Source organism: Mesocricetus auratus, unplaced genomic scaffold (assembly GCF_017639785.1).
Source record: "Mesocricetus auratus isolate SY011 unplaced genomic scaffold, BCM_Maur_2.0 Super-Scaffold_100054, whole genome shotgun sequence".
Lineage (NCBI taxonomy): Eukaryota > Metazoa > Chordata > Mammalia > Rodentia > Cricetidae > Mesocricetus > Mesocricetus auratus.
The window spans coordinates 2,088,576-2,112,289 of NW_024429231.1; the positions used below are offsets into that span (position 1 = coordinate 2,088,576).

The 23,714-nt window shown below is 53.6% G+C and overlaps 1 protein-coding gene across 9 annotated transcripts; it reads right to left on the reverse strand.

The window, feature by feature from the left end:
- Positions 1 to 295: 295 nt before the first annotated feature.
- On the reverse strand, positions 296 to 22,262 carry Kash5 (KASH domain containing 5). Of its 9 annotated transcripts, XM_040736135.1 has the most exons (21): positions 22,121 to 22,255; positions 21,506 to 21,804; positions 19,285 to 19,422; positions 15,408 to 15,530; positions 14,890 to 15,076; positions 14,478 to 14,542; positions 13,273 to 13,339; positions 12,893 to 13,054; positions 12,476 to 12,593; positions 12,247 to 12,297; positions 6,035 to 6,130; positions 5,792 to 5,848; positions 5,498 to 5,557; positions 5,061 to 5,125; positions 4,816 to 4,903; positions 4,402 to 4,479; positions 3,175 to 3,233; positions 1,864 to 1,912; positions 844 to 908; positions 666 to 764; positions 296 to 569 (listed from the first exon to the last, which is right to left on the reverse strand). In XM_040736135.1, exons 2-21 carry the CDS (start codon positions 21,630 to 21,632, stop codon positions 431 to 433), a joined length of 1,893 nt encoding a protein of 630 aa, XP_040592069.1. In that variant the 5' UTR covers positions 21,633 to 21,804; positions 22,121 to 22,255; the 3' UTR covers positions 296 to 430. The 9 variants fall into 9 exon arrangements, 8 of the variants coding, with proteins under 8 accessions (XP_040592069.1, XP_040592072.1, XP_040592068.1 ...); XM_040736138.1 differs by having other exon boundaries at positions 5,118 to 5,125; positions 21,506 to 22,261; XM_040736134.1 differs by having other exon boundaries at positions 21,506 to 22,258.
- Positions 22,263 to 23,714: the final 1,452 nt, after the last annotated feature.

Genomic DNA, 23,714 nt, shown 5'->3' on the forward strand with positions numbered 1-23,714 from the left:
TGCCAACTGCGGAGGGCTCTGGGGCCGGCAAGCCAACGGTCTTGCGTGGCCCCGCGTTTTGTGGAGCTGCCGGTGAAGAGCTGTCAGAGAAGCCTCTGGCTTTCCTGCTGACACACCCTGACTGACCAGGGACAGCAAGCTCTCACCAGCCCTGCACTATGAGTGGGGTGCTGCAGAAGCAGCCTCTGAAGCAGGAGAGAAGGATGGAGGAAGCCTGGGAACCTGTGATTCAGCTGACGCCCAGTTGCCCTCCTCCCTCCAACTCGTTTGATGAGGAAATCATCCCGCGCTGAAGTCATTACTGCATGATTTGCTATTGTCAGGAAAACAGGAGAGACCCAGGAGGGGCCATGGTTACACGGAAACGAGGCAGGGGTGCGGGCCCAGAGCCCTGACTGAGTCAGTGAAGCAGGAGGCAGGGTGCGGTGCCTCACACTGGCGGGGGCTGAAGGTAGCAGAGCTGCAGGTGTGGCCAAGTGGGCGTCGGGGACTGGCTGAGCAGCAGGATGGAGAGCAGCAGCAGCAGCAGGCCCAGGATGGGTGTGGGAGCCAGCAGGTGCCGGCTGACTCTGCAGGGGAGGCAGGAGAGGCTCAAGGTAGCCCGGGAGGTTGGCCTCACCAGCATGTGGCACCCGCCCGCTCCTGGAGACACCTGAAGGGCACACCTGAGCCCCGGGGAGTGCTGGGCCCAGGGCCTCTCCACTGGCACCACATCTCTCACCACAGGCACGAGGGCGTGTCGCACCTCGGGCACATCTTGACAACTGGAAGGCAGAAGGAAGGGCATTATTGCTAGGCCTGGTCTGTCCTAAGTCCCTTTCCAGTTCCCATGCATCCCTTTACCTCTCAGGAGAGCTTCCTGAGGCAAGCTCACGGTGAGCGGTTCCCAGAGGGCTGGAGGGGTCAACCTGGGAGGAAAGAGGACACGACACACCCATTTACTCCATCTGCAGAGTCTGTGGTCAGTACCCTGGGTGCAGACTACACAGAGGAGGCCACCTGTCCCTGATCGGATGACGGCAGGGCTGACTGAATGGGGAAAGAAGGCAGGGCTTCAACAGTGCCCACACGGTAGCCAGTAAGGCAGGAGCTTTTTAGCACCGCTCTCCCCCCTCCCAACGGACTCTGTAGGTTTCTAGCTCCAGGGACAAGGGTTTACAGGGGCCTGTCCATATGCTGGGCACAGAGGCTGTGACTGAGCTGTCTCCCAGTGCCAGTCAGTTCCTGAGGGCTCTGCCAGCCTGCTGCCACTCCTCCTGTCTCTCCAACCTCTGTGCCACTCAGGGTTTCTCATGTCCACATCCACTCCAAATACACTGACCATGAAGCTGACAAACAACCAGCACATCACTCCCAACGGCTGGGTCCCGCCCCCACACTGCTGGCCCAGAACTGAGAGCAGAAAAAAACGAGCTGGACTTCCTCACTGAAGGGGTCTAAGTGACAAGGCAGGGGAGGGCAGGCTCCTACGTTCCTTAGCGGACTCTGGACTCATCCCTCAAGTTCCTTTACCTTCTCTTGAGACCTCCACCTTGTCCCACCAGAGAAGGGTGGGTCAGGCGCTCGGGCCAGATCACCGAGGCCACCAGATCTTTGGTGAGTGGGCTGTGGGTTAGTGAGCAGCCATGTCTGAAGCTCCAGGCTCAGGGTGTGAGGACTGCAGCTTGTATTCATGTGGCTGGGGTCTCTGGGGAACATCCTGGCTGCCGACTGCCTCCAGCCTCCCTTCCCCCTCTCCTCTCCCACCCCTGCTTCTCATTAGCTACACCGAGGGCCTTGTTATCTCCTGATCAAATGATTTTTCTGTCTGTTTCCAAGGAGTTCAAGCTGGGGGAAGGGGCTGGGATAGGAAGGATCGCCTACCAGGACCCAGCTCTCCTCTTCTTCTTCTTCTTCCTGTCTCCTGGACAACCTAGAGCAAACACCATCACTGACTTTCCCACTGAGCGGCAGATACAGGGGCGCTCAGGGTCTGCTGGCAGCTCCTTGTATGCTCACAGACTCCACACAACCAACTCTTGGGAGCCTGTGACCCCACTAGGCTCGGAAGCCCTTGACCTCAGCTCCTACGTTACCCCCACCACAGACTCAGGGTATGTGAGCTCTGGCACCCTGTTGGGAGTGTCATGTCACTTCTTAGCCTTAGTCATTCAGGTTTTGTTAGAGACTGGGAATACACCTCCCCTCTTCTCAGCCCCGAGACTTCACTATTTGGACTCTCCCATGTCCAAATCACTTCTCTAGGTATGCCGGCCATGCTTCCCCAAGTCTATGCTTCAGAGACCGTTTTGAGGCCCCGGTATCAAGCTCCAAAGGCTGATGGCTCCACAGGGACCCAGGTGTCCCTGACACCAGCCTATGCCTGAGGATCAGGGTTCAGCCCTGCAGCTGCCATCAGACCAGCACCAACCCCAGACGTAGCTGCTCCCAGTCCAGTCCAGTGCACACTGCTGTGTGATCCCCTTACAATCCCGAGGTCAGGCCCCAGGGTTTGTCACCCCCAAGTCCTCCGCTTCCCAGAGTAAAGTGAGCTGCGTGTTCCACCCTTCCTCCCTCCATCCTGCTGACGTAGGAGGAGGTCACACTGCTCAGAGCACCCAGGCAGTCCCATCTCAGCTCTGCCCAGGCAAGTCCAATTAGAGGTTGTGTAGGGGCCTCATTAGCTGTGGCAGCAGGAGTCTGGAGGAGGGGGGCACCACAGGAAGCGGAGGGCACTGTGACCAGACATCCAGCGCTTTCCATCCTTACTCAAAGCCTGAGTAAGGCCTCAAAACACAACCCTGTCAGTCACAGAGCTGGACTCTGGGATCCAGCAGGCTCATACCAGCCCCTCAAGGAATGGGTGCCCAGGACGGGGTCTTCCATGGCTGGGAGCCCTCAAGGCCCCATCAGCCTGGTTCCTGCATCTCTGGCTCCCTGTAGGGGAACAATTACAAGCCTGTACCATCCAGCCTGGCCCTTGGAGTGCTCCCCACAGCTCCTGAAAGTCTCCCTGGGGTCCAGGTGCCCACCTCTTGTTGGAGTTGCCAGGGTCAGGGTGTGCTGAGGGCAGGGCCAGGCCCAGAGCTCTGAGGCAGCCATGGATTGAGGAATGGAGGAGGGGCATGCCGACTTTTGCAGGGTGCTATAGTCCTTGTGGCTGAGGGTGGGAGGGCTCCATCACCTACCCCTTACCTTAAAGACACTGCTCTGCTCCCTCCTAGAGCACACACTGGCTCTCCCTGGAAGTCTCTCTGCAGAACATTAAGGTTTGGTTTCCTTGACTATTCGCACCAAGGAACCCTCTCTCTCTCTCTGAGCTTCTGACCCAGCTCCAGCCAGCACCTTCTACCTGAGGTCCAGACTGAAGTAGACAGCACAGGGACACAAGTCTCTGTGCTTTCTGTGGACTCCCTCAGCACCCAGGAAAAGCCACATATGCCGTGGATGCTGGTGACTCTACCTAGCTGCTTTTGAGGACTAGAGATCAGTATTTCCAGGGTGCCTGTGCCAGGAGAGGGCTCGATACTTTCTCCCCCCTTCCCTCTGGTGGGGTCTCAGGCTGTTTCCTGCTCCTCCAAAGGGCCCAGAGCCAGAGAAGCCTCCTTTGTGCCTGTGGCCCCACTAACTGCACTAACTGACACTTATTTTGTTTGCTCAGTGCCTCATGTTGCTTGAGCGTCACTAAGTAGCAGAGGATGGCCTTGAACTCCTGCTTCTGATTCCTAGGAGCTGGGATAGAGCTGTGTGGCTTCCTTGCCCCGCATCTATCTTTCCTTCCTTCCTTCCTTGTTTGTTTTTTGAGACAGGGTCTAACTCGGTAGCTCAGGTTGGCCTCAAATTCATGGTAAGCCTCCTGCTTCAGCCTTCCCAGTTCTAGAATTGCAGTGTGAGTCACATCCACCCAACAGTTCTCTAGTAATTGGTGGCCTCCAGGCCTGCACACCTGGCTGCTCTTGTAGCCCCTACATGTCCTCCAAGATGTCCGCCTCCCAAGTTTTGTCTTTTTTTTTTTTTTTTTGGTTTTTCGAGACAGGGTTTCCCTGTATTGTTTTGGAACTCGCTCTGTAGACCAGGCTGGTCTCGAACTCACAGAGATCCGCCTGCCTCTGCCTCCCGAGTGCTGGGATTAAAGGCGTGCGCCACCACTGCCCAGCAGCTTTTCTCAAAGACATTTCATGTCTTCCACAATATGCACAATTGTAGATAAGGGAACCGTGACAGGGTTTCTTTCTCCAGGGCAACTTGAGTTTGCCCATCCCTTGAGGGTAGGGGTGTGTCCTGTTGGCTGGGGCCACACCCTTGGCATGCAGCAGGCTATCTGGTAAGCTCAAGGGGTGGACGACACAGCAGAGGGCTGAGAGGGTCGGTGGGATCCTGGGGTCCTCCAGACTTCTGTGGTTCAGAGTCCCCTCTCCTCACCTGTTCCCTAGCGGCCTCCTCCCAGGGCCACATTCCACACAGGGGACTGGAGAGGCCAGCACCTGCGGCGTCCCTCTCCTGGAATCAGAGGCTGCGTCTGAACCTGGGAGGGCCAGGGCAAGGTGGGGCCCCAGGTAGGATAGAGGCAGAAGGGTTGGGGAAAATTGATGATGGGAAGGTAAACAGGGAGGAGGATGCCGGTGAAGGGACCATAGACTGGTAGGAGACGTGAGGGGACTTTTCAGGGCTGGGCTTGAGGCAGAGCAGGCATGCTGGAGAGGGCGGGTAACTCTGGCAGCAGTGTGAGAGCTGAATCACCAAGTGCCCAGACCTCTGGGACTGAGGGTCTGCATAAGGACACATGGAGTTTCTGTCTTGGTGTCCTTCAGAACATTCCATGGAAGCAGAGCCTACCTGTCGGATAGCCTGAATCTCCAAGTCCAGTGATGGGGGCAGTGCCATGATCCAGCCTACTCTTCCCGGTTCAGCCCCTTCCAGTAGCCTGGCCACAGGGGGAGGCCTATCTTTTGGACCACATTCTGCAGCCTTCATCCTGTGGCCCAGCCCCCTCCTGCCCCTTTCTTGCCTGACCATCCGCTTGATCCTCCCCACCCGTGACCCACCACTCATCCCTGCCCCCCTCCTGACTATCCGCTCACTCTTCTGGGCCCTCCTGGCTTAGACTCAGCTGCTCCTCCAGGTTCGAGATTTCTTGCCTTAGTTCCTGTAAGGAAGGCAGAGCGTGGGCCCTGGTGGAGTCCCACATACTTCGGGCTCCTCTTCCCAGACACCAACTGCTAAGGGACCAGGTGAAGAAGCAGTGCAGACACTCATAAAGACGAGAGCACAGAGGCCCAGAGCGTAAGGCACAGCCAGCAACACGACAAAGGCAGGAGACTCTTCTAAGGAGGCAGACTCACAGAAAACATGCCCGAGCCACCCAGGCAGATGCTGAGGGAGGGGAGGAGCTCCGGGGAGGTGAGTGGGCGGGAGGCAGAATGCGGTAGGAGGGGTGGAGAGTGAAGACAGAGCAGCACTGGACTGTTGGGGAGACCCCAGAAAGATGGTTGTTAGAGGTGCCACGAGCACTCATTACCTGGGTGGTGGTTCTGTACTCCTCCAGAGTCTGGGCCAGACTTTCTGCGTGGCGGGTACGCTGGGGAACAGAGCCAGGGTTCAGTCCCCTAAGACATGAAGCTGCTGAAGTGGGAGCTGGCTGAGTTGGGAAAGCTTGGAGCAGAGCTGCTTCCAGACCCTGCAGGCCGCACTGACCGGAGGAGGCCCGTCTCCAGGGTTTGCCCAGGGTTCAGAGCTGGGTGGGCTCCTGCCACACAAGGTGGGGGCTAGGAAGGTATGCTAAGGGTAGGTCTGTCCCCTCCCTGTTCCTCACCTCTGAGAGGACTGCTTCACGCTGGCAAATGAGTTGTTCACACTCACAGAGCTGCCGCTGCCAAGGAAAGAGTCCATTTATCTCTTCACCCAGCCTCCCAGCAGCCCCCCACATCTCCCCTCAGTGACACCCATGGTGTGTCAGCCACTCTGGAGGACTCTGATGCAGGACCCTGTTCTCAGCAGCTGACGTGCTGACTGGGGTGCGGGAGGTGATGGTCCTCAGGCCTAGGTACATCTGCACCTTCAGAGCATCCTTCTCTGTGGCCAGCTCCACACTCCGCCTCTTCACTCCGTCTCGCTCTGCTAGCAGCTTCCCGTTCTGGAGGGAGGAACAGCCCTGCTCACCGTGAGTCAGCAGTGCTCATGCTCACAGCTGACATTCCCTGCCCCGTGTGCACCCAGCTAGTCCTTTATTCCCCCCCCACCACGCCGCGCCCTCAGCTGCAATTTCTCCACAGGCGGTTCCCCCACTGATTCCCTGGGTCCCTGTGAGTTAAAGGAGCCAGTAACTTCCAAGCACTTTGCATGTGACATTCCATTTCTTTTCCCATTTTTAAAGATAAGGGCAACTCAGGCACAGAGGGATGGAGTAATATGTTCCGGATCACAAAGCTCTTTTTTTTTTTTTAACAGGGTTTCTCTATATTGTTTTGAAGGCTGTCGGTCCAGCCTGGCCTCGAACTCACAGAGATCCACCTGCCTCTGTCTCCCGAGTGCTGGGATTAAAGGCGTGCGCCACCACTGCCTGGCCACAAAGCTCTTATTCTAACATAGGCCAGTGAATGCTAATGACCACAGGTATTTACAGCAGAGTCAACAGTGCCTGGCACGTACCAGATATAAATGTTAGAGATGGATGTTTATGGATGCTTGCACTCATGTTTCCTAACATACAACACTATAGGAAAGTATAATGAACACACTCAATACACAGCCTGGGCTGGCTTTGAGCCTGTGATCCTCCTGCTTCAGCAGGTGTGGTCACTACACCTAATCCTCATGCCCAGCTGCAATAATTATATTTTGGTTTCTTCTTTTCCCTATATCTTTTGTTTTCCTGTCTAATTCAGTCATTTTAAATCAGATCTCCCATTTCCCCTGGAACAACCCCAGCGTTTACCTACTTGTGACAACTTATTTCCTTTAGCAAAACCATAACTTAAAATCAGCAACAAAAGACAGAGGCAGGTGGATCTCTGTGAGTTCAAGGCCAGGCTGGACCGACAGCCTCCAAAACAATATAGAGAAACCCTGTCTTGTAAAACCAAAAAAAAAAAATCAGCAACAAAATCAACCAGTCTTCTTGTTTCTCTGAGCATGAAGACTATGGTTGGCACACAGAGGACTTTACACAAGGTCCATGGTGGACACCACACCTCCAGATGTGGACCCCTGTCCTGACATGCACCCCACATGTGCCCTTTTCCCTTCCTGCAAGCAGGCAGGAGATCCAGGGCTTGCAATGTCCACATTACATTGGCCCTGTAACAGAGCCCTGTCATGGCTGTACAGCCATTAATAGCATCCTTCCCTCAGCTCTACAGAGGAAAGTGCACAGGTGCTAAAACCCTGGGCAAGGCCACCATCTGTGTGATGCCCAGTGCCACCTCTTTTATTTTATTTTTTGGTTTTTCGAGACAGGGTTTCTCTGTGTAGCTTTGGAGGCTGTCCTGGAACTTGCTCTGTAGACCAGGCTGGCTTTGAAATCACAGAGATCCGACTGCCTCTGCCTCCCGAGTGCTGGGATTAAAGGCGTGCGCCACCACTGCCCAGCCCAGTCCCACTTCTAATACTCAACCTTTTCTGGGGGCCAGATGAAGCCCTGGGTGACAAAAGGCATTTGAAAAGTGGTGGTACTCAAGGCACAAGGTGTGCAGGGGCCAGAAGTGGAGTAGCAGAGAATGCTTAGCCCAAGGCTCGCTGAAGAGGCCCAGGCTAGGTGGTGGCACAGTCACAGGCTTAATGAGGAGGTAGTGCCTGGCCTGAGTCTTCCAAGTGGAGAAAAGGAGGTCAGGAAAAGTCACCCACAACAGCTGATCAGTGGGACCTAAGAATAAAATGGCCCAAACTGGGTGGTGACAGAGAAACCCTGTTTCGAAAAACAAACAAACTAGAATATGACAATTTAAAGTCCAAGTTTCCGGACACCTGAGTCTGGCACATCTCATCTTTCTTCAGAGCCCCAGGAGACAGAGGCTGCCTCTTCCGGCCTCCAGCCTTGTTTCTGCTCTGGGTCATCAGTGCCTCTCACTCACCTCAGCGGCCTGGGCTGCTGCTGGGTGAAGGGCAGAGGAAGGACAGCTGGAAGTGCTGTGTCAACACCTGTCCACCTGGTGGGACCCAAAAGCACCCTGCAGCCTTCTGCAGAAGTAGCGGCTCTAGGTTTTTGGGATCCAGCCAGCAGCCAGAGCTTTGGAGGCAGCATGTCTCATTACTTTACCAGGTCCAGCTGTAACCTGAGATCTCAATGTCTAGATTTCAGTGGGTAGTGCAGCAGGCCAGCAAGGAGCTCACAATAGTTCAAGGTATGGAGCTAGCATGCCTAGGAAGTTCCTCTGGGGCAGGAGGCAGGGGTGCTAACTCTTGCTGTCTAGCATTATATGCCCTGGGGCAGTGACAAGGAAAACAGCCTGCTAAGGGAGCAGCTACTCCAACCCAGGGCTGGCTGTCTTAGCTCCAGGCTGAAGGTGAGACACCCTAACAGGCTCCTTCCAGCAGTGGTTAAGGAATCCTCCCAGCCAACGATATGAGATGGTTGTTGAAATGACACAGAGAGAGGCAGGAGTGTGTGTGTGTGTGTGTGTGTGTGTGTGTGTGTGTGTGGTGGGGGAGGGAGGCTGGTGCCTCCCTGTCTGTCTTGAGCCATCTATGACTATAAGACCACAAGCAGGAAAAAAAACAAAAAAACAAAACAAACAAAACTGGTAAACTGGTGAGAGACTGGGTATGCAGGAGCTTGCCTAAAGTCCCAGATCTTACTTGACTAAGGCAGAAGGATTAGGAGTTCAAATCCAGCCCACACTGCACAGTGAGACCCTGTTACAAAAAACCCAGGTCTGGGGATATGGTTCAGTGTTGCTGCCAGAACCTGGGTTCCCTTCTCAGCACACCGTCACAAAGACACACTCATACACACACACACACACACACACACATTCACACTCACAGACACTGACACATACACTCACAGACACTGACACAAACACTCACAGACACTGACACACACACTCAGACACTGACACAAACACTCACAGACACTGACACACACTCACACTCACATACACACTCACAGACACTGACACTCACACACACTCCCACACACATTCACACTCCCCCACACACTCACACTCACACTCACACTCACACACACACACACACACACACACACACACACACACAACAGAGCTAGAAAGGTGGCTCAGCAATTAAGTGCATTTACTTCTGTTCCAGAGGTTCTGAGTTTAATTCTTAGCAACCACATGGTGGCTCACAACCATCTGTAATGAGATCTGGTGCCCTCTTCTGGCCTGCAGGCAGACATGCAGGGAGAACACTCACACATAAATAATAATATTAAAAAGCCATTGAGCCACCCGATAACCCAGAGACCAGAAACTGCTTTGGGCAGAACTGGCCCGTTCGTTCCCTTGGAGCTGGCATGCTGCAGCATGATGTCTGCACTGGTGCTGCAGACATCAGGGGACAGGAAAGCCATCACTGCTGGGTGTCTATGAGCTGGGACAGGGCCCTGCAGGGAGAGGTCTCCATTTCCCCCCATTTGGTGACAGGGTATCTCTACATAACACTGGTTGTCCTGGAACTCACTATTCAGACCAGACTAGTCTTGAACTCACAGAAATCTGCCTGCCTTTGCCTCCCAAGTGCTGGGATTAGATCTCTTCATTCTTCTTCTTCTTTTTTTTTTTTTTTTTTGTTTTTGTTTTTTCAAGACAGGGTTTCTCTGTAGCTTTGGAGGCTGTCCTGGAACTCACTTTGTAGACCAGGCTGGCCTCGAACTCACAGAGATCCGCCTGCCTCTGCCTCCCAAGTGCTGGGATTAAAGGCGTGCGCCACCAACGCCCGGCCATTCTTCTTTTATATATATATATATTTATTTGTTGTGTATACAGTCTTCTGCCTGCATGCCAGCAGAGGGCACCAGATCTCATTCAAGGTGGTTGTGAGTCACCGTATGGTTGCCGGGAATTGAACTCAGGACCTCTGGAAGAACAGTCAGTGCTCTTAACCTCTGAGCCATCTCTCCAGCCCCAGATCTCTTCATTCTTAAAAAAAAAATTCTGGGGGCTGGAAAGATGGCTTGGTGGCTAAGAGTACTGGCTGTATTTCCAGAAGACCCGGGTTCAATCCCCAGCACTCACAATCATCTGTAACTCCAGTTCCAGAGTATCCCATACCCTCTTCTGGTCTCCATAGGCTCTAGGCACTCACATGGTGTACAGACATACATTCAAGCAAAACACTCAAAGACATAAATTAAATTCTTCCTAAAAACGTTCTACAAGATATTTTACCCCGACTGAATGCAGCAGCCATCTTGCTCAGAGACTCCCATTGCCTTGGGAGGGGGTTAACAGTCCACAGAGAAGCCACTGAGCAGTGAAGAAGAGAGACTTAGGATTTCAGTAAAAAGCCCAGTGCAGACACAGGACAGAGACTCAGGAGAGGAGCTGGGGCCCATGAGGCAGCTGTGCAACTTGGAGCTGGGGTTGAAAAGCTCTGGCCAACAGGGGTTGGGGGAGACGGGGCACCAGGGGACACCTGATTCTGAGTGAGCATCCCTCCAACTCCAACTCACCCAGAACTGCTGCAGGGCAGCAGATGGAGACCACACAGTACAGCTGTGTGTTTTCACAGGAAAGCAGCCACATTCCCCAGGTGACCCTGGGAGGCTGAGCTAAAGTCACAGCCCAGGAGAGGAGACAGGCATCCAGGCATCAGCAGGTAGAGAGCAAGGGCTAAACCCAGATTTGAAGGCAATTCTGGCCTCCCCATGGATGGCTAAGTAGAGGATGGGGTCAAGAGAGGACCAGTGCTGCCTGGGATGTGAACCCATCATGGACCTGCAACTCATCTGCCACCTTGGGGGAGGAGGGATGGCACCGATAGCATTTAACCCTTGATGAACTGCAATGTAGACAAGAGCTCAGAGTGTAAAGGGACTTAAATAGGTCTGGGCTGTAGGGCTGGCCCTCAGGTAAATACCATCACTTCACCATTACTGCAACCCGGCTGTCCAGGTTCCTGCTGGCTTCTGGAGAACACCCAGGCCTGGTGGCTGCTTGCCCAGCATGCCCAAGGCCCAGAGCTCCATCTCCAGCACCACCAAAATGAAAAACAAAAGCTTAGAACCAAAATGAAAAACAAAAGCTTAGAAGGGAAGGGAAGGCCGGGCAGTGGTGGCGCATGTCTTTAATCACAGCACTTGGGAGGCAGAGACAGGTGGATCTCTGAGTTCAAGATTAGCCAGGTCTACAGAGTTCCAGGACAGCCTCCAAAGCTACAGAGAAACCCTGTCTCAAAAAACCAAAAAAAAAAAAAAAAAAAAAAGGAAGGGAAGAATCATAGGCCTGAAGGTGGTTCACCATGCTTCTGCAGATGACTTCAAAACCTTTGCTTAAAAAATGCTTTATGAGCCGGGCGTTGGTGGCGCACGCCTTTAATCCCAGCACTCGGGAGGCAGAGGCAGGCGGATCTCTGTGAGTTCGAGACCAGCCTGGACTACCAAGCGAGTTCCAGGACAGCCTCCAAAGCCACAGAGAAACCCTGTCTCGAAAAACCAAAAAAAAAAAAAAATGCTTTATGAGTTTTTGCAGTTTCATTTGCACTGCCAGGAATCAAGCCAACATACTGATATAAATAATGATATCTGACATTTTCTTTCAGTCTTATTATATAGCCCAGGCTGGCCTTGAACTCAAAATCCTCCTGCTTCAGACTCCCGAATATTGGGATGACAGGTATGAAACACTATGACAGTTTATGGGATTTTACTACGTACATCCTACATATTCTACCTTGAGTTAGGAATTTTCTTTCTTTCTTTTTTTTTTTTTTTGGTTTTTCAAGACAGGGTTTCTTTGTATTGCTTTGGAGCCTGTCCTGGAACTCGCTTGGTAGACCAGGCTGGCCTCAAACTCAGAGATCCGCCTGCCTCTGCCTCCCGAATGCTGGGATTAAAGACGTGCCCACCTCCGCCCTGCGGGAGTTAGGAATTTTCTAGGTCTTCTGGTTGAAACCTCACACTACCCCGTGTTGTGAAGCCACTGGCTTGCTCCCCTGATGTCGAGGGTCCCCCAATGCAGACAAGGGAAGAGCTGGCCAGGCCCTCAACATGAGCCCAGGGATTACCACAGACTGTGGGATCCTGGACCCCCTTGGTCTGCAGGACAGGGGCAGGAACCCTTAAAGATGGGTGGGTGGGCCTCAGCTTACCTCTTCCTGTAGTATCTCCACCTCAGCCACCAGGTGCTGCTGCTCCTTCTCCTGGCCCACCCCAGAGAGGACAGAATCGGTTCCAGTTCCTGCCCTGTCAGTCTCCCTGACTGAGGAGTACAGTCAGGGCCTTTCTCACTGAAGAGCTGGGCTGAGGGTCATGAGGGATGGCAGGTTGCCCTTCTCGTCTGCCCCTCTGCCATAGGCAATGGACCTCGCTAGCACTCACTGTGTGCCGGGCCTGGGCCATCAGGCTGCGGTTCTGCTCTTCCAGGCTCTTGGCCAGAGTCTTCAGGTCCTCAAGCTCCTCATCCAACGCCTTGGCCACCTGCAGGGCCTGCTGGGTGCTGAGGAGGCAGGCAGAGAAGTGAGTAAAACATCCCAGACTATGAGGAGGCACAGCTAGAACGAGGGTGCAGGAACAGAGGGAAAGGGACGGGGGCATGCGGCGTGGGGTGTCACCTGAGGAAGAGAGCATGGGGTCACACAGCAAACAGAGAAAGCGGTGGAGGAGAGGGGATGAGAACAAAAGCGGGAGTGACGTCAGACTGAACCCTTCCCAGACAGAAGGGGCTGGGCAGTGGAGGGGCTGCCTGGACCTGAGGCAGCCAGGCGGACAGACACTCACCTTCGGACAGACACTCACCTTCGCAGCTGCTTGCGCAGGGCTGCGATCTCCTCCCCTAGACGCGCTGAGCCCTCCTCTGCAGTCTCCACGCTGTGCTGCAGCTTGGCGTTCTCCCCAGCAAGGCGGCGGTTGCTGAGCTCTAGGTCCTCTAGGCTGCTCAGCAGCTCGGCTGTGGCAGGCCTGAGGGCAGCAAGGGCCTGGTCACCAGCTTTGCTCCTGCCCTCACAACCCCAATCTCCTGGGGGGGGGGGGGCAGGTGCTGGCAGCTAGGGCATGGGTTTCTCTGGAGACAATCAGAATCAAATTCCAAGGCTCTCCTGAGCCAAAAGACATCAATCCCCCCGGGCCCCAGATAGGCTGGAGAAGATGGGGTGGGATGGGGTGGGGAGGACAGGCACCCCTCAGGCCTGGGGTCTTCTCCTCCAAAGCTCTCCAAGTTGGCTGGCTCCTCTGCTTCTGAGCATGCTGGAAAGAGACAGACAAAAGGAGGTTGGACTCTCTGGTGACTTTAAAAGTTTGGGTGTCAAAGCACCCAGGATTTGTCCCAGGATTCTGGCATCCCAGTTTTTCCATATGTAACTTTGGGGTCCCCTGGGCTGAATTACTCTTACTGCATAGGCTGCTTGCTTATGCTTGCCTGGGCCCAGCCAGTATTCAGAAACAGGGGTGCCTCCACTTCCCCAAGCCCACTCTTCTCCTGGTTCCAGCTTCCCTCAAGTCTTAAGGCTCGTCGGGCCCTTGTTATCTGTCAGTTGCTGGAGTTCAGCCAGTTTGACTCCATTTCCAGCCACACCCATTCTCTTTCTCCCTGGGCACTCCCCAGCCTCTACCTAAGCCTCCTTTCTCTCTCCGTCTTTGCCCCTCTGCTGCTCACATTCCTCCCTGGCCCCCAAGACGGAAGAAGCCTCAAGGTTCAAGAGAATGCCAAGAGCTGGGTATGGTGGCATACATCTTTAATCCCAGCAGCCAGGAAGCAGAGGCAGCGTGATTTTTATGAGTTCAAAACCAGCCTCGTCTACAGAGTCAGTTCCAGGATATCCAGGGCTACATAGAGAAACCCTGTGTCAAAAAAACCCAAACTGAAACTAAAACAAACAAAAAGAAAATGCCAAGAGGGCTGCAGTCTGGGTTCTGTAAGGCACTTTCTAGTGCACACCTCTGGGTGTGAGGCCCTGGCACCTAGCACCTAGCATATGGTTGGGTACAGCTGGACAGATGTCTGTCCTCAAGGAAAGGCAAGCAGGTGTAAGAGGTGTTTGGGGGTGAGGGTGGGCAGAGCCAAGAGGAGGAGCCTAGCAGGCCAAGACTGCCCTGTGCCATGCAAAGATTTCAATAATGTAGGCGTCCTAGGGCCCCTCAGCGGGAGAACAAGGAAACTGCAATCTCCTCAGCCTCTACACTAGGGCTGGAGCTGGGAGGAGGGCATGGAAACCCTGACCCCAAAGTCCAGGATGAGGGGACTGTCCCAGAAATCCACCAGAGCTGCCGGCTGAGCAAAAGCCCCAGCTGTCTCTTTAGTCCTTGCTGTGAGGAGCGAGCAGATGAGAGGCCCCTGCTACCCTGCTGACCCCTGCCACCCGTCTCCTTCTATAAATAGTCTCACCAGATGGCAGGTGTGGAGAAGCCAGGGCTCCCCCGAAGGCGGGCTCCTCTGCCCGCTCTAATCCCCTGTATCAAAGGCAAGAGGCTCAGGTCCCCTGTGGCCACCACAGCCACAACCTGTGCCTGTAGGGAGGGTCGGGTGGTGAAGGGAGGCAGTCAGAGAGTGGCTCTGTGGGGGCGGAGGGTAAAGCCAGAGGGCAGGGCCTGGGCTGTGCCGGGCAGCCCTTCCTGTTGTCAGCCCCTTGCAGCTCCACCTCTTGGGCATTTAGTCCTCAGCCCCCCCTTGCCCTCCACATCTTCCCATGTCTTTCCTTCGTCTCAAGCCAACTGCATGGGTCCCTGGGCCTAGCTGGTCCTGGCTGCTGAGCAACCCTGAAAGACTTCAGTGGGAGGCTGTTGGTGTACGGACTCACCCATGCAATTGGCAGTCAGCAATCCAGTCCCGCATCACCACCAGGAAGGTGTCCAACTCCACAGTGGCTCCAGCACCTTCCCCATAAGGGTCCAAACTTCGGGCCAGTGTTTGGAGGCGCACATCCTGGGGGCCCTGTCCTGTCACAGCCTCCAGGTAGGCCAGGAGGTGTGTTACAGCCACAGTGCCTGGGACAGAGCATGGTGGGGAGGACTGCACTGGGCGATGGCCAGTAGGGCAGGTCATGGCTTGTGGACAGTGACTGTCATCAGTGGGCTGGTGACAGGCCTGCCCCATGGCATGCAGAGGACCCTGGGACAAGTCCCTCCCGAGTCAAGTTTTCCTGTCCATCTCAGAGCAGACCAAAGAGGATGAGCCAGGGCAGTGCCCACTGCTGCACCCGGCCAGACGCTAACTTCTTACTAGGGGCTCAAGCTCTTCCTACTCCACCCCTTACCCATGTCATTTTCCCGTTCCTGAAGGACCGAGCCCTCCTCCCTGTGGCTCCCCAGCCCCCACCTGTCTTATGAGGATCACAGGCTTCAAATGTGGAGTTAAGGATTTGCTCCTCTAGGCTGAGCAGTGGTTCTGAATTCACTTCCTCAGGCTGTTCCCAGAGGCACACTGTAGAGAAATGAGGGCCTGTCCTGTGTGAGGGGACCCCAAGATCTTCCTGCCCAATACCCAGGCTGCTGAGTTGGGGCTAATTTATTAATTCAGAGCTGTCTGTGGTTGGGACTGGTGAAAGACAGCAGGAGGCTTCCGGTGAGGCGACAACATGAGGGTTTTTGAGTCACTTCTCCCATGTGGGCCTCATCTCTCACGTCAGGGAATGCCCCCTGCTATCTGTCTAATGTTTTGTTTCCAATGGGCTCAGGAGCCATTAATGAGCTCTGAGATGACCCTCACCCCCTCCCTTCTCCAGCCTCTCAGGCAATGGGCAAAGGGGACCAGGCTTGAGGAAAGCAAGGAAAAGGATTCTGGGAAGAGCCAGGATGAAGGTGGCCCAGGAGCCAGGAACAATCCAATAAGGCGTGGGCAGCCTCATCGACCCCGCCCGCCCGCCCGCCCGCTACAGCCCCAGGGACCATTGCTCATCTCTCATCCCCAGCCTGGTGTTGTCAGCACTGGAGGAGCTCAGGGCCAGCATCAGGAGGAAGAGGGTTGGGGCTGTCTAAACAGGGGTAGCAGGGATAGGAGCTGAGCCTCCTGCTAGACTCCCCTGAGTCAGCAACACCAACACACAGCATATCTGTTGCTAGACTCTTTTTCTTTGGGGGTCTGTTTCCATACAAGTAAAATACCTCCTCAAGAGAACTGAGAAGGCTGCTCCACCCCCATAGTGAAGATGTGTGTATGTGCATGCATGTGTGATATGTTCAGTTGTTCAGTGTGTATGTGCAATGTGTGTGTCTGTATATGTGAACATATGTGTATGCACATATGTGGTGTGTGGTGGTAGGTCTGCTCTGACTGGCTCAGATCGACTCGTTGTGTATGTGTCTGTATATGTGAACATGTGTGGTGTGTGGTGGTAGGTCAGCTCTGACTGGCTCAGATCGACTCGTTGTGTATGTGTGCCCATGTGTCTATCTTCTTAGATCTGTTGACCTACAGCTCTATTCACACTGCATGAATATGAAGTGAAGGCACCCAGTAACTGTTGCGCACGGGAAGCTTCTCCATGCTGGAGGTGGCTTTCATTGGCCTGGCTTGCTGAAACCAATGCACTGTACGTGGCTGCAGGGTTAGAGTGAGCTGGGGATGAAGTGAGCAGCCTGCCCCACCCCCCACGGTGCTTAGGACTCAACCTGAGCCTCAGCGGTGTCCTCTAGAAAGAGTGGGATAAAATGAGGTGGGTCTCTGCTTGGCACAGAACTACAGGCACCTATGGAGCATCAGACCACGGCAGCTGCTATTCCTAAAGACAGTCTGAGGCAGAAGCATCCGAAGCTGCCCCAGCTGCCTCTAGCACAAGAATCCCCTTCTCACCCTGCAGCTCAGGACTCACTGCACCGGTTTGATTTGGACCCTTTCTGGCTCCCATGGGAGGGCACTAGGAGCCCAGGTTAGTGAGGGAGGTGGCCTTCAGCTGGTCTACTGTTCCTCATCGTCCAGCGTTACAAAGGAGGACTCTGTGGCCCAGTAAGGACATGGTACATAGAGACACCATCCTCAGAGACACTGTTTCTGCCCCCCTTCCTCCTTCACTTCACAGCTCTGCCTCTGCTCTATTCCCAGCAACCACATGGTGGCTCAGAACCATCTGTAATGAGATCTGGTGTCCTCTTCTGGCCTGCAGGCAGACATGCAGGTAGAACACTGCATACATAATAATAAATAAATCTTAAAAAAAAGAAGAGGGCACCAGATTTCATTACAGATGGTTGTGAGCCATCATGTGGTTGCTGGGAATTGAACTCAGGACTGCTGGAAGAGCAGCTAGTGTTCTTAACCACAGAGCCATCTCTCCAGTCCCAAGCTCTACTTTTCTTTTTTCTTTTTTGAAGATTTATTTATTTATTACATATACACCAGATTGAATTGTAGATGGTTGTGAGCCACCATGAGGTTGCTGGGAATTGAACTCAAGACCTCTGGAAGAACAGTCAGTGCTCTTAACCTCTGAGCCATCTCTCCAGCCCCAAGCCCTACTTTTCTTTTGGGATATTTCTTCCCCCTTCTTCCCCAACCTCTCTCACATGTCTAGCCTCTGCCCTGTGTCCCTAGGTCCTGTTTTCTCCCGTCCTCCATCTTGTTACTCTGTTCCAAGTGCCTCCTCTCTGCTTTGCCGTCTCTGTCTTTCAGCCCTTGCTTTTCCTGTGGGTGTGTTATTCCCTTTCCTAGGGCAGCCTCAGGAGTCGACTTGGCTACACGCCCTCTGCTGGTGCAGGCGAGGTTTAGATGGCCCTCAACCCTCTCTAGTCCTGGCACGCTGGTCTGCCTGTAAATCCCTCCTATTTGCAGAGGTTACTCCTGAAGCTGAGGGGCAGATCTCAGCTTTGAGCAAAGCTGCAGGCCTGGTTATGAACACCTAGGAGTCTGGAAGACAAGATACTCCCGCAGTGACCCCAGTTGACTATCTAGAGGAGAGAGCTTCTTAATCAGACTGGCTCTCCCTGTTAGCTCATCCTCAGGGGGTGGAGAGAGAGACAGAAATCAGAGATGAGTTGAGGGGAGAGACTAGGACAACAGAGGAAGGAAACAGCTTCTTGGGGAACAGAGTTTCTGAGTCAGGGCAGAGACAGAGATAGACAGGAAAGAGAACAGGAGTGAGAGGCAGAGACAGAGGCTGGCCCACAGAAGACAGTCGGTTAGCCAGCACCTTCCTGCCTGAGCTGATGTGTGCTGGCTCCCACACCTACGTATCTGCATCTGCCCACAAGGCACCAAGCTTCCACAGTGAAGCAGGCATTGCTCTAGCTAGCAGCACCAGTGGGCTGAGGCTGCCTGCACCTGAGCAGGCCACGATGGAACAGTGTTCTGTTAGTGCGAAACACCACATACCAGTTCTCAAAGATGTCTGAAAACAGGGTAACTCAGTATGTTTTTACGCTGCTTAAAGCAGAAAACAGTTTGTATGCATACAAAACTAAATAAAATCAGTTAATACCATTTGCATCACCTGCTTGATTTGGCCTTGAAGTTTCTATCTTATTGCCTTAGATCCTCAGTTCCAGGACTACAGGTATGAGCCCCTTGGCAGCCTCTCTCTTTTAAAAAATTAAGTTACATATGTGAGCTGAGCATAGTGGAGCATGCCTGTAATCTCAACACTTGAGAAACAGAGGCAGAAGGAGTGAAAAGTTCAAAGCCAGACTCTGTCCCAAAAAACGAAACCCAGAGCTCAACACAGCTGAACATAGCTCAGTGGTGATTGGTTGCCTAGCACACACAAAACGCTGGATTTCAACTCCTGCACTGCAAGAACACACACACACACACACACACACACACACACACACACACATGCACACGCACACACACGCACACACACAGAGGGAAATATCACCAAGAGTGGAATAGGTTCTGGGGAGCCATGCTCCAGAGGAGAGTCTTAGACTAAGCAGGTTGACAGATGCCGGTGTTAGGAAGAGAAGTGCAGCAGGGAGAGAGGGGGCAGGGAACCTCTTTTACCCCAAGTACGAGATCTCACTGGCCCACCATCGGGACACAGGAGGAGTTGTGGGAAGAGGTGGGGTGGTGTGGATTACCACAAATGCAGCCTTCTGTCCCCAGGAGCCCTCCAGAGAGGAGCAAATGGGGACAGACATGTGGCAAGCACACTGACACTTCTCCCACCATCCTTAGCGCCTGCCCACCCTGCCTGGCCACCTCTCCTGCTCCCACGCTGACCCACGGCTCCCACCTCCTCCTCTTCCAAGCAGACACCTACTTTGTGCAGTGCAGTCACTAGCCGGGTCCGATGACAGGTCCATGGACCACTCCTGTGTCTCTGCGGCAGCTGGTGAAGCTCTCACCTTCCCCCCACTGAGAGGAGGGCTGGGAAAGGGACAGCCTGCCCAGATAGCTTCTAGAAGGACAAGAAAAATGATGGCTTCCTCAGACTATCTGCCTCTAAACTGCTCCCTCTCTGCCCCAGGGCTCTCAGAACCTGTTTGCCATCCCCATCCCAACTCCAGCGTGTTTTATGGATTTGAGGTGTGGGATGGGGAGACAAGAGGGTGGAGTCACCTGTCCCTGTCCTAGAGACTCCTCTTGCCTCCTCAGTCTTGCCTTAGGTCCCTGTTCTCCCTGGGCCCATGTCCCAGCCTCCATTCCCACAGGCTGCAGAGCTCACCTGTGCGGCCATGGCTTCCCATCACCTTGGGGCAGAGCCCGCTTGTGTCTAGCAACAGAGGCACAGTGTGGTCTGGGCCAGCTGCTTTCTCTCCCCAAATCATGCTGTACCCTGTAGCAACTCTAACCTGCTCCTGCTGTGGTCTCTGTCTGGGCCTTGCCTTGCCTTTGCGTCTTCTGGAAACACCTTTCACTCTGCCTGGGGCTGAGAACCAGCTGGCCCCCACACCGCCTGGAGACTGCTGGCCTCCTGAGACACTTTCAGCCCGCTCTCCCGCCGCCACACTGCCTTCTACTGCGGGTTCTAGGCAAGCGCTCTCCTGCTGGACCACACCAGCCCCTCACTAGTCGACTCTAGACAGCCGCTTCACTAGGCTCCAGTCCAGCCTTTTCTTTGAGACAAAACCACCCTAAGATGGCCAGGTTGGCCTTGAATTTGCGACCTCTGCCTCAACAGGAAGGTGCTTCACCAGGACTGCTTTCTAGCCTCCCTATCTTCCCTTTAGGTTTATTTTATTTTATATGTGTTTTGTCCTCATCTGTATGTACCACACGTGTGTCTGATGCCTTTGGAGGCCAGAGGGCATCAGAGTTCCTGGAACAACTGGAGTTACCGATGGTTGTGGGTTGCCACATGGGTGCTGGGAGGGTGATTTGCAAGAGTACTGTTTCAGGTTTTGTGCTTTAAAACAAGGTCCCCCTCTGTAGCCCTCGCTGGCCTGGAACTTGCCATGAAGACTAGCCCAAGTTTGAACTCAGAGAGCCACATGTTTCCGAGTGCTGGGATTAAAGGCATGAATCATCAAGCTGACGTCCAGCAACTGTTCTTAACCACTGAACCATTTTTCCTCTCTATCAGTGACCTCCAAGTCCTTTACTCGCCACGACCACAGAAACTCAGCATGCCTCCTCTGCACCGCCTCTGCTACAGCCAGGTCAGCCAAAATAAGGGTCACTCTTGTCTGCCGGGCGGTGGTGGTGCACGGGAGGCAGAGGCAGGCGGATCTCTGTGAGTTCGAGGCCACCCTGGTCTACAGAGCGAGTTCCAGGACAGCTTCCAAAGCTACAGAGAAGCCGTCTTGAAAAAAACCAAAATCAAACCAAACCAAGCCGCAATATAACTAACTGCTAAATTTCAAACTTTCTGGAAGATTGTACCTGGGCATGTTTGGGAGAGGATAACAAGTTCGTGACCAGCCTGGGCAACACTGGAGTCTGTCTCGAACAAGCCAGCCAGGTGAGTGGCCTTTAGTGCCTGCTCAAGGGAGACAGACCCTGTCTCCAAAAACAAAAAACAAAACAAAACAAAACAATTCGGGCAGTGGTGGCGCACACCTTTAATCCCAGAGGGGGGTTGGGGTCGAGAAGAGGCCGGCAAATATCTAAGTATCTGAGTTCGAGGCCAGCCTGGTCTACAGAGTGAGTTCTGGGATTACCAGGGCCACGCAGAGAAACCCTGTCTCGGGGAGAAAACAAAAACAACTAAAACAAAAGTAATCATCGGAGGGGCTTTGGTCAGAAGTAGGAGCGTTTTCTAAAGGAGCCGGCGGTTGACGGCACTGGGGAGTCCTGCCATAGTTTCGGGAGTGACTCTGACGTGGCTCCGGCGGGGAAAGTCGCCACGGGCAGGGCGTACCTGGAGTCGGGCCTCGGCTGAGGGCCACCGACGACCAACGGCGGTTGCGAGCGGCGCGGGAGACGAGCTCACGCGCGCCTATCCCGCCAGAAATGCAAACGAGCGGGCTTCGGCCAAGTCCCGCCCCTCTCGTCTCCACGCAAGCGCACACCAGGTCGAAGGCGCCAGGGGATCCCCTTACCCTGAGCCCCGTAGTCGCGCATGCGTAGAACTCCTCGGGAGGCCCGCCTAGACCAGTGCGAGCGCATGCGCCCTGGCGGAGCGAGCATTGATGGCGCTAGACCACCTGCAGCTTTCTTATGTGGCATGGGGATTTTCCCTCTGCTTGATGAAGTAGAAGGTTAGGGTTCGACTGTTCACCCTTCGCTTCTTGTCAGTCACTGAACCGAGTCCTTTCTGTCTTCTCTTGGGTCCGGGTCCATCCGCTACCGTCACAATGATGCGCAGCCTGGTTCAGCCTCACTTCCGCTCCATGCCCTCCTGTGGCATTAATGCGTACCCAACTAGCATTCCCCCCAAATCTACTATTTCTTCCCTTTCTACACTGCCATTGCTACTGCATTGCCTAGCTATGTAGTCCAGGCTGGAGCAATCACCCTGCCTCAGCCCGTCACGCGGGGCTACTCAAACCTTCCCACTCAAGAGGAAGGAGAGACATGCAGCTTTTTACGATTTTTATTTTTTTCCCGTGGCAGTAAAGAAGGAGAAAGTGACTGGACTGATTCCCAAAGATCTTTGGAACAGAAGACTCCAACCTCTCGTTGGCTTGTCACTTGAGAAAACGTGCTCCTCTTACCGCACTTTCCACCTCATCTCTGGGTCTGCTCAACCTGTTAGGGTCCATCAAGTGGTAGGGTGTATCTGGGAGGGACGTTCCCAGGCTTCGTCCCTGTGTGCTCTCTGCAGAACGGCCAGGTTGCTTGAAGGCTAGGCTAGCACACAGGAGGCAGGAGGAGGGACGGAGGAAAGTGAGGCCAGCCTGGTCTACGGAGTCCTAGGCTGGCCACATTACATAGTGAGACTATCCAAAAATAAAGCTGGCAAATGACTCAGTGAGCACAGACGCTTGTCACCCATCCTGGTGACCGGGGTGGAAGGAGGTTCCCTGAATCCGCGCGCACACCATGTCACGTGTGTACCCTCCTACCCCTGGTTCGAAAACGCAAGGGTGTATTTAGTGATAGGGAGTGGTCATGTAGCTCAGCGGGTACAGTGAGCTGCACATGGTGGTGGACCAGCATTCAGGAAGTAGGGGCAAAAGTTCAAAGTCTTTCTCAGCTTGGCACACGAGACCCCGTGTGTGCTGGTTAGGTTTTTGTCACCTAGATAAAATCTAGTCGTCTGGGAAGAGTAAGTCAATGGAGAAAATGCCTCATTAGACTGTAGGCAAGCCAGGGGCATAGTTCCTTGGTTCCTGTGTGATGTGGGAAGACTCATCCCACTGTGGGCAGAACCACCTGGGAGGTAGTTCTTTTTTTTTTTGGTCTTATTTTGTTTTTTGTTTTTTTGTTTTTTTGTTTTTTTGTTTTGGTTTTTCGAGACAGGGTTTCTCTGTGGCTTTGGAGGCTGTCCTGGAACTTGCTTGGTAGTCCAGGCTGGTCTCGAACTCACAGAGATCCGCCTGCCTCTGCCTCCCAAGTGCTGGGATTAAAGGCGTGCGCCACCAACGCCCGGCTGGGAGGTAGTTCTTAGTTGTGTGAAAAAAGCAGGTTTAGAGCCGGGCGTTGGTGGCACATGCCTTTAATCCCAGCACTTGGGAGGCAGAGGCAGGCGGATCTCTGTGAGTTCGAGACCAGCCTGGACTACCAAGCTAGTTCCAGGACAGCCTCCAAAGCCACAGAGAAACCCTGTCTCGAAAAACCAAAAAAAAAAAAAAAAAAAAAAAAAAAAAAAGCAGGCTTAGGGTACCATGGTTCTGCTTGTTCCTGCTTTGAGCTCCTGCCCTGACTTTCATTAACAGAATGTGATCTAAGAGTTATACAATGACCTTTAATCCCAGCAGAGGCAGGCGGTCTCTGTGAGTTCCAGAACAGCCAGGGATACACAGAGAAACCCTGTCTTGAAAAACCAAAATAAATAAAATTAGTATTTTTAAACAAAAACATTTTATATTAACAAATAATCTTTTAATATTTGTTGTTTTTCCTCTTGTAAGATCTTGGGGATTTTTGTAAAATCTAAAAAACATCTGCTGTGGCTCGGTAGGTCTGGTGCTTTAAAACTTGGGGCTCAGAAGGACAAACAGACTGGATGAAAGGCTTTAGTACCAGGCACACATCATGGTGCCATAGGAGACCAAATTTCTTAACCAAGAGACAGTTGTACTGGCTGGTTTTGTGTGTCAATTTGACGTAACTAGAGTCATCAGAGGAAGCAGCCTCTGTTTAGGA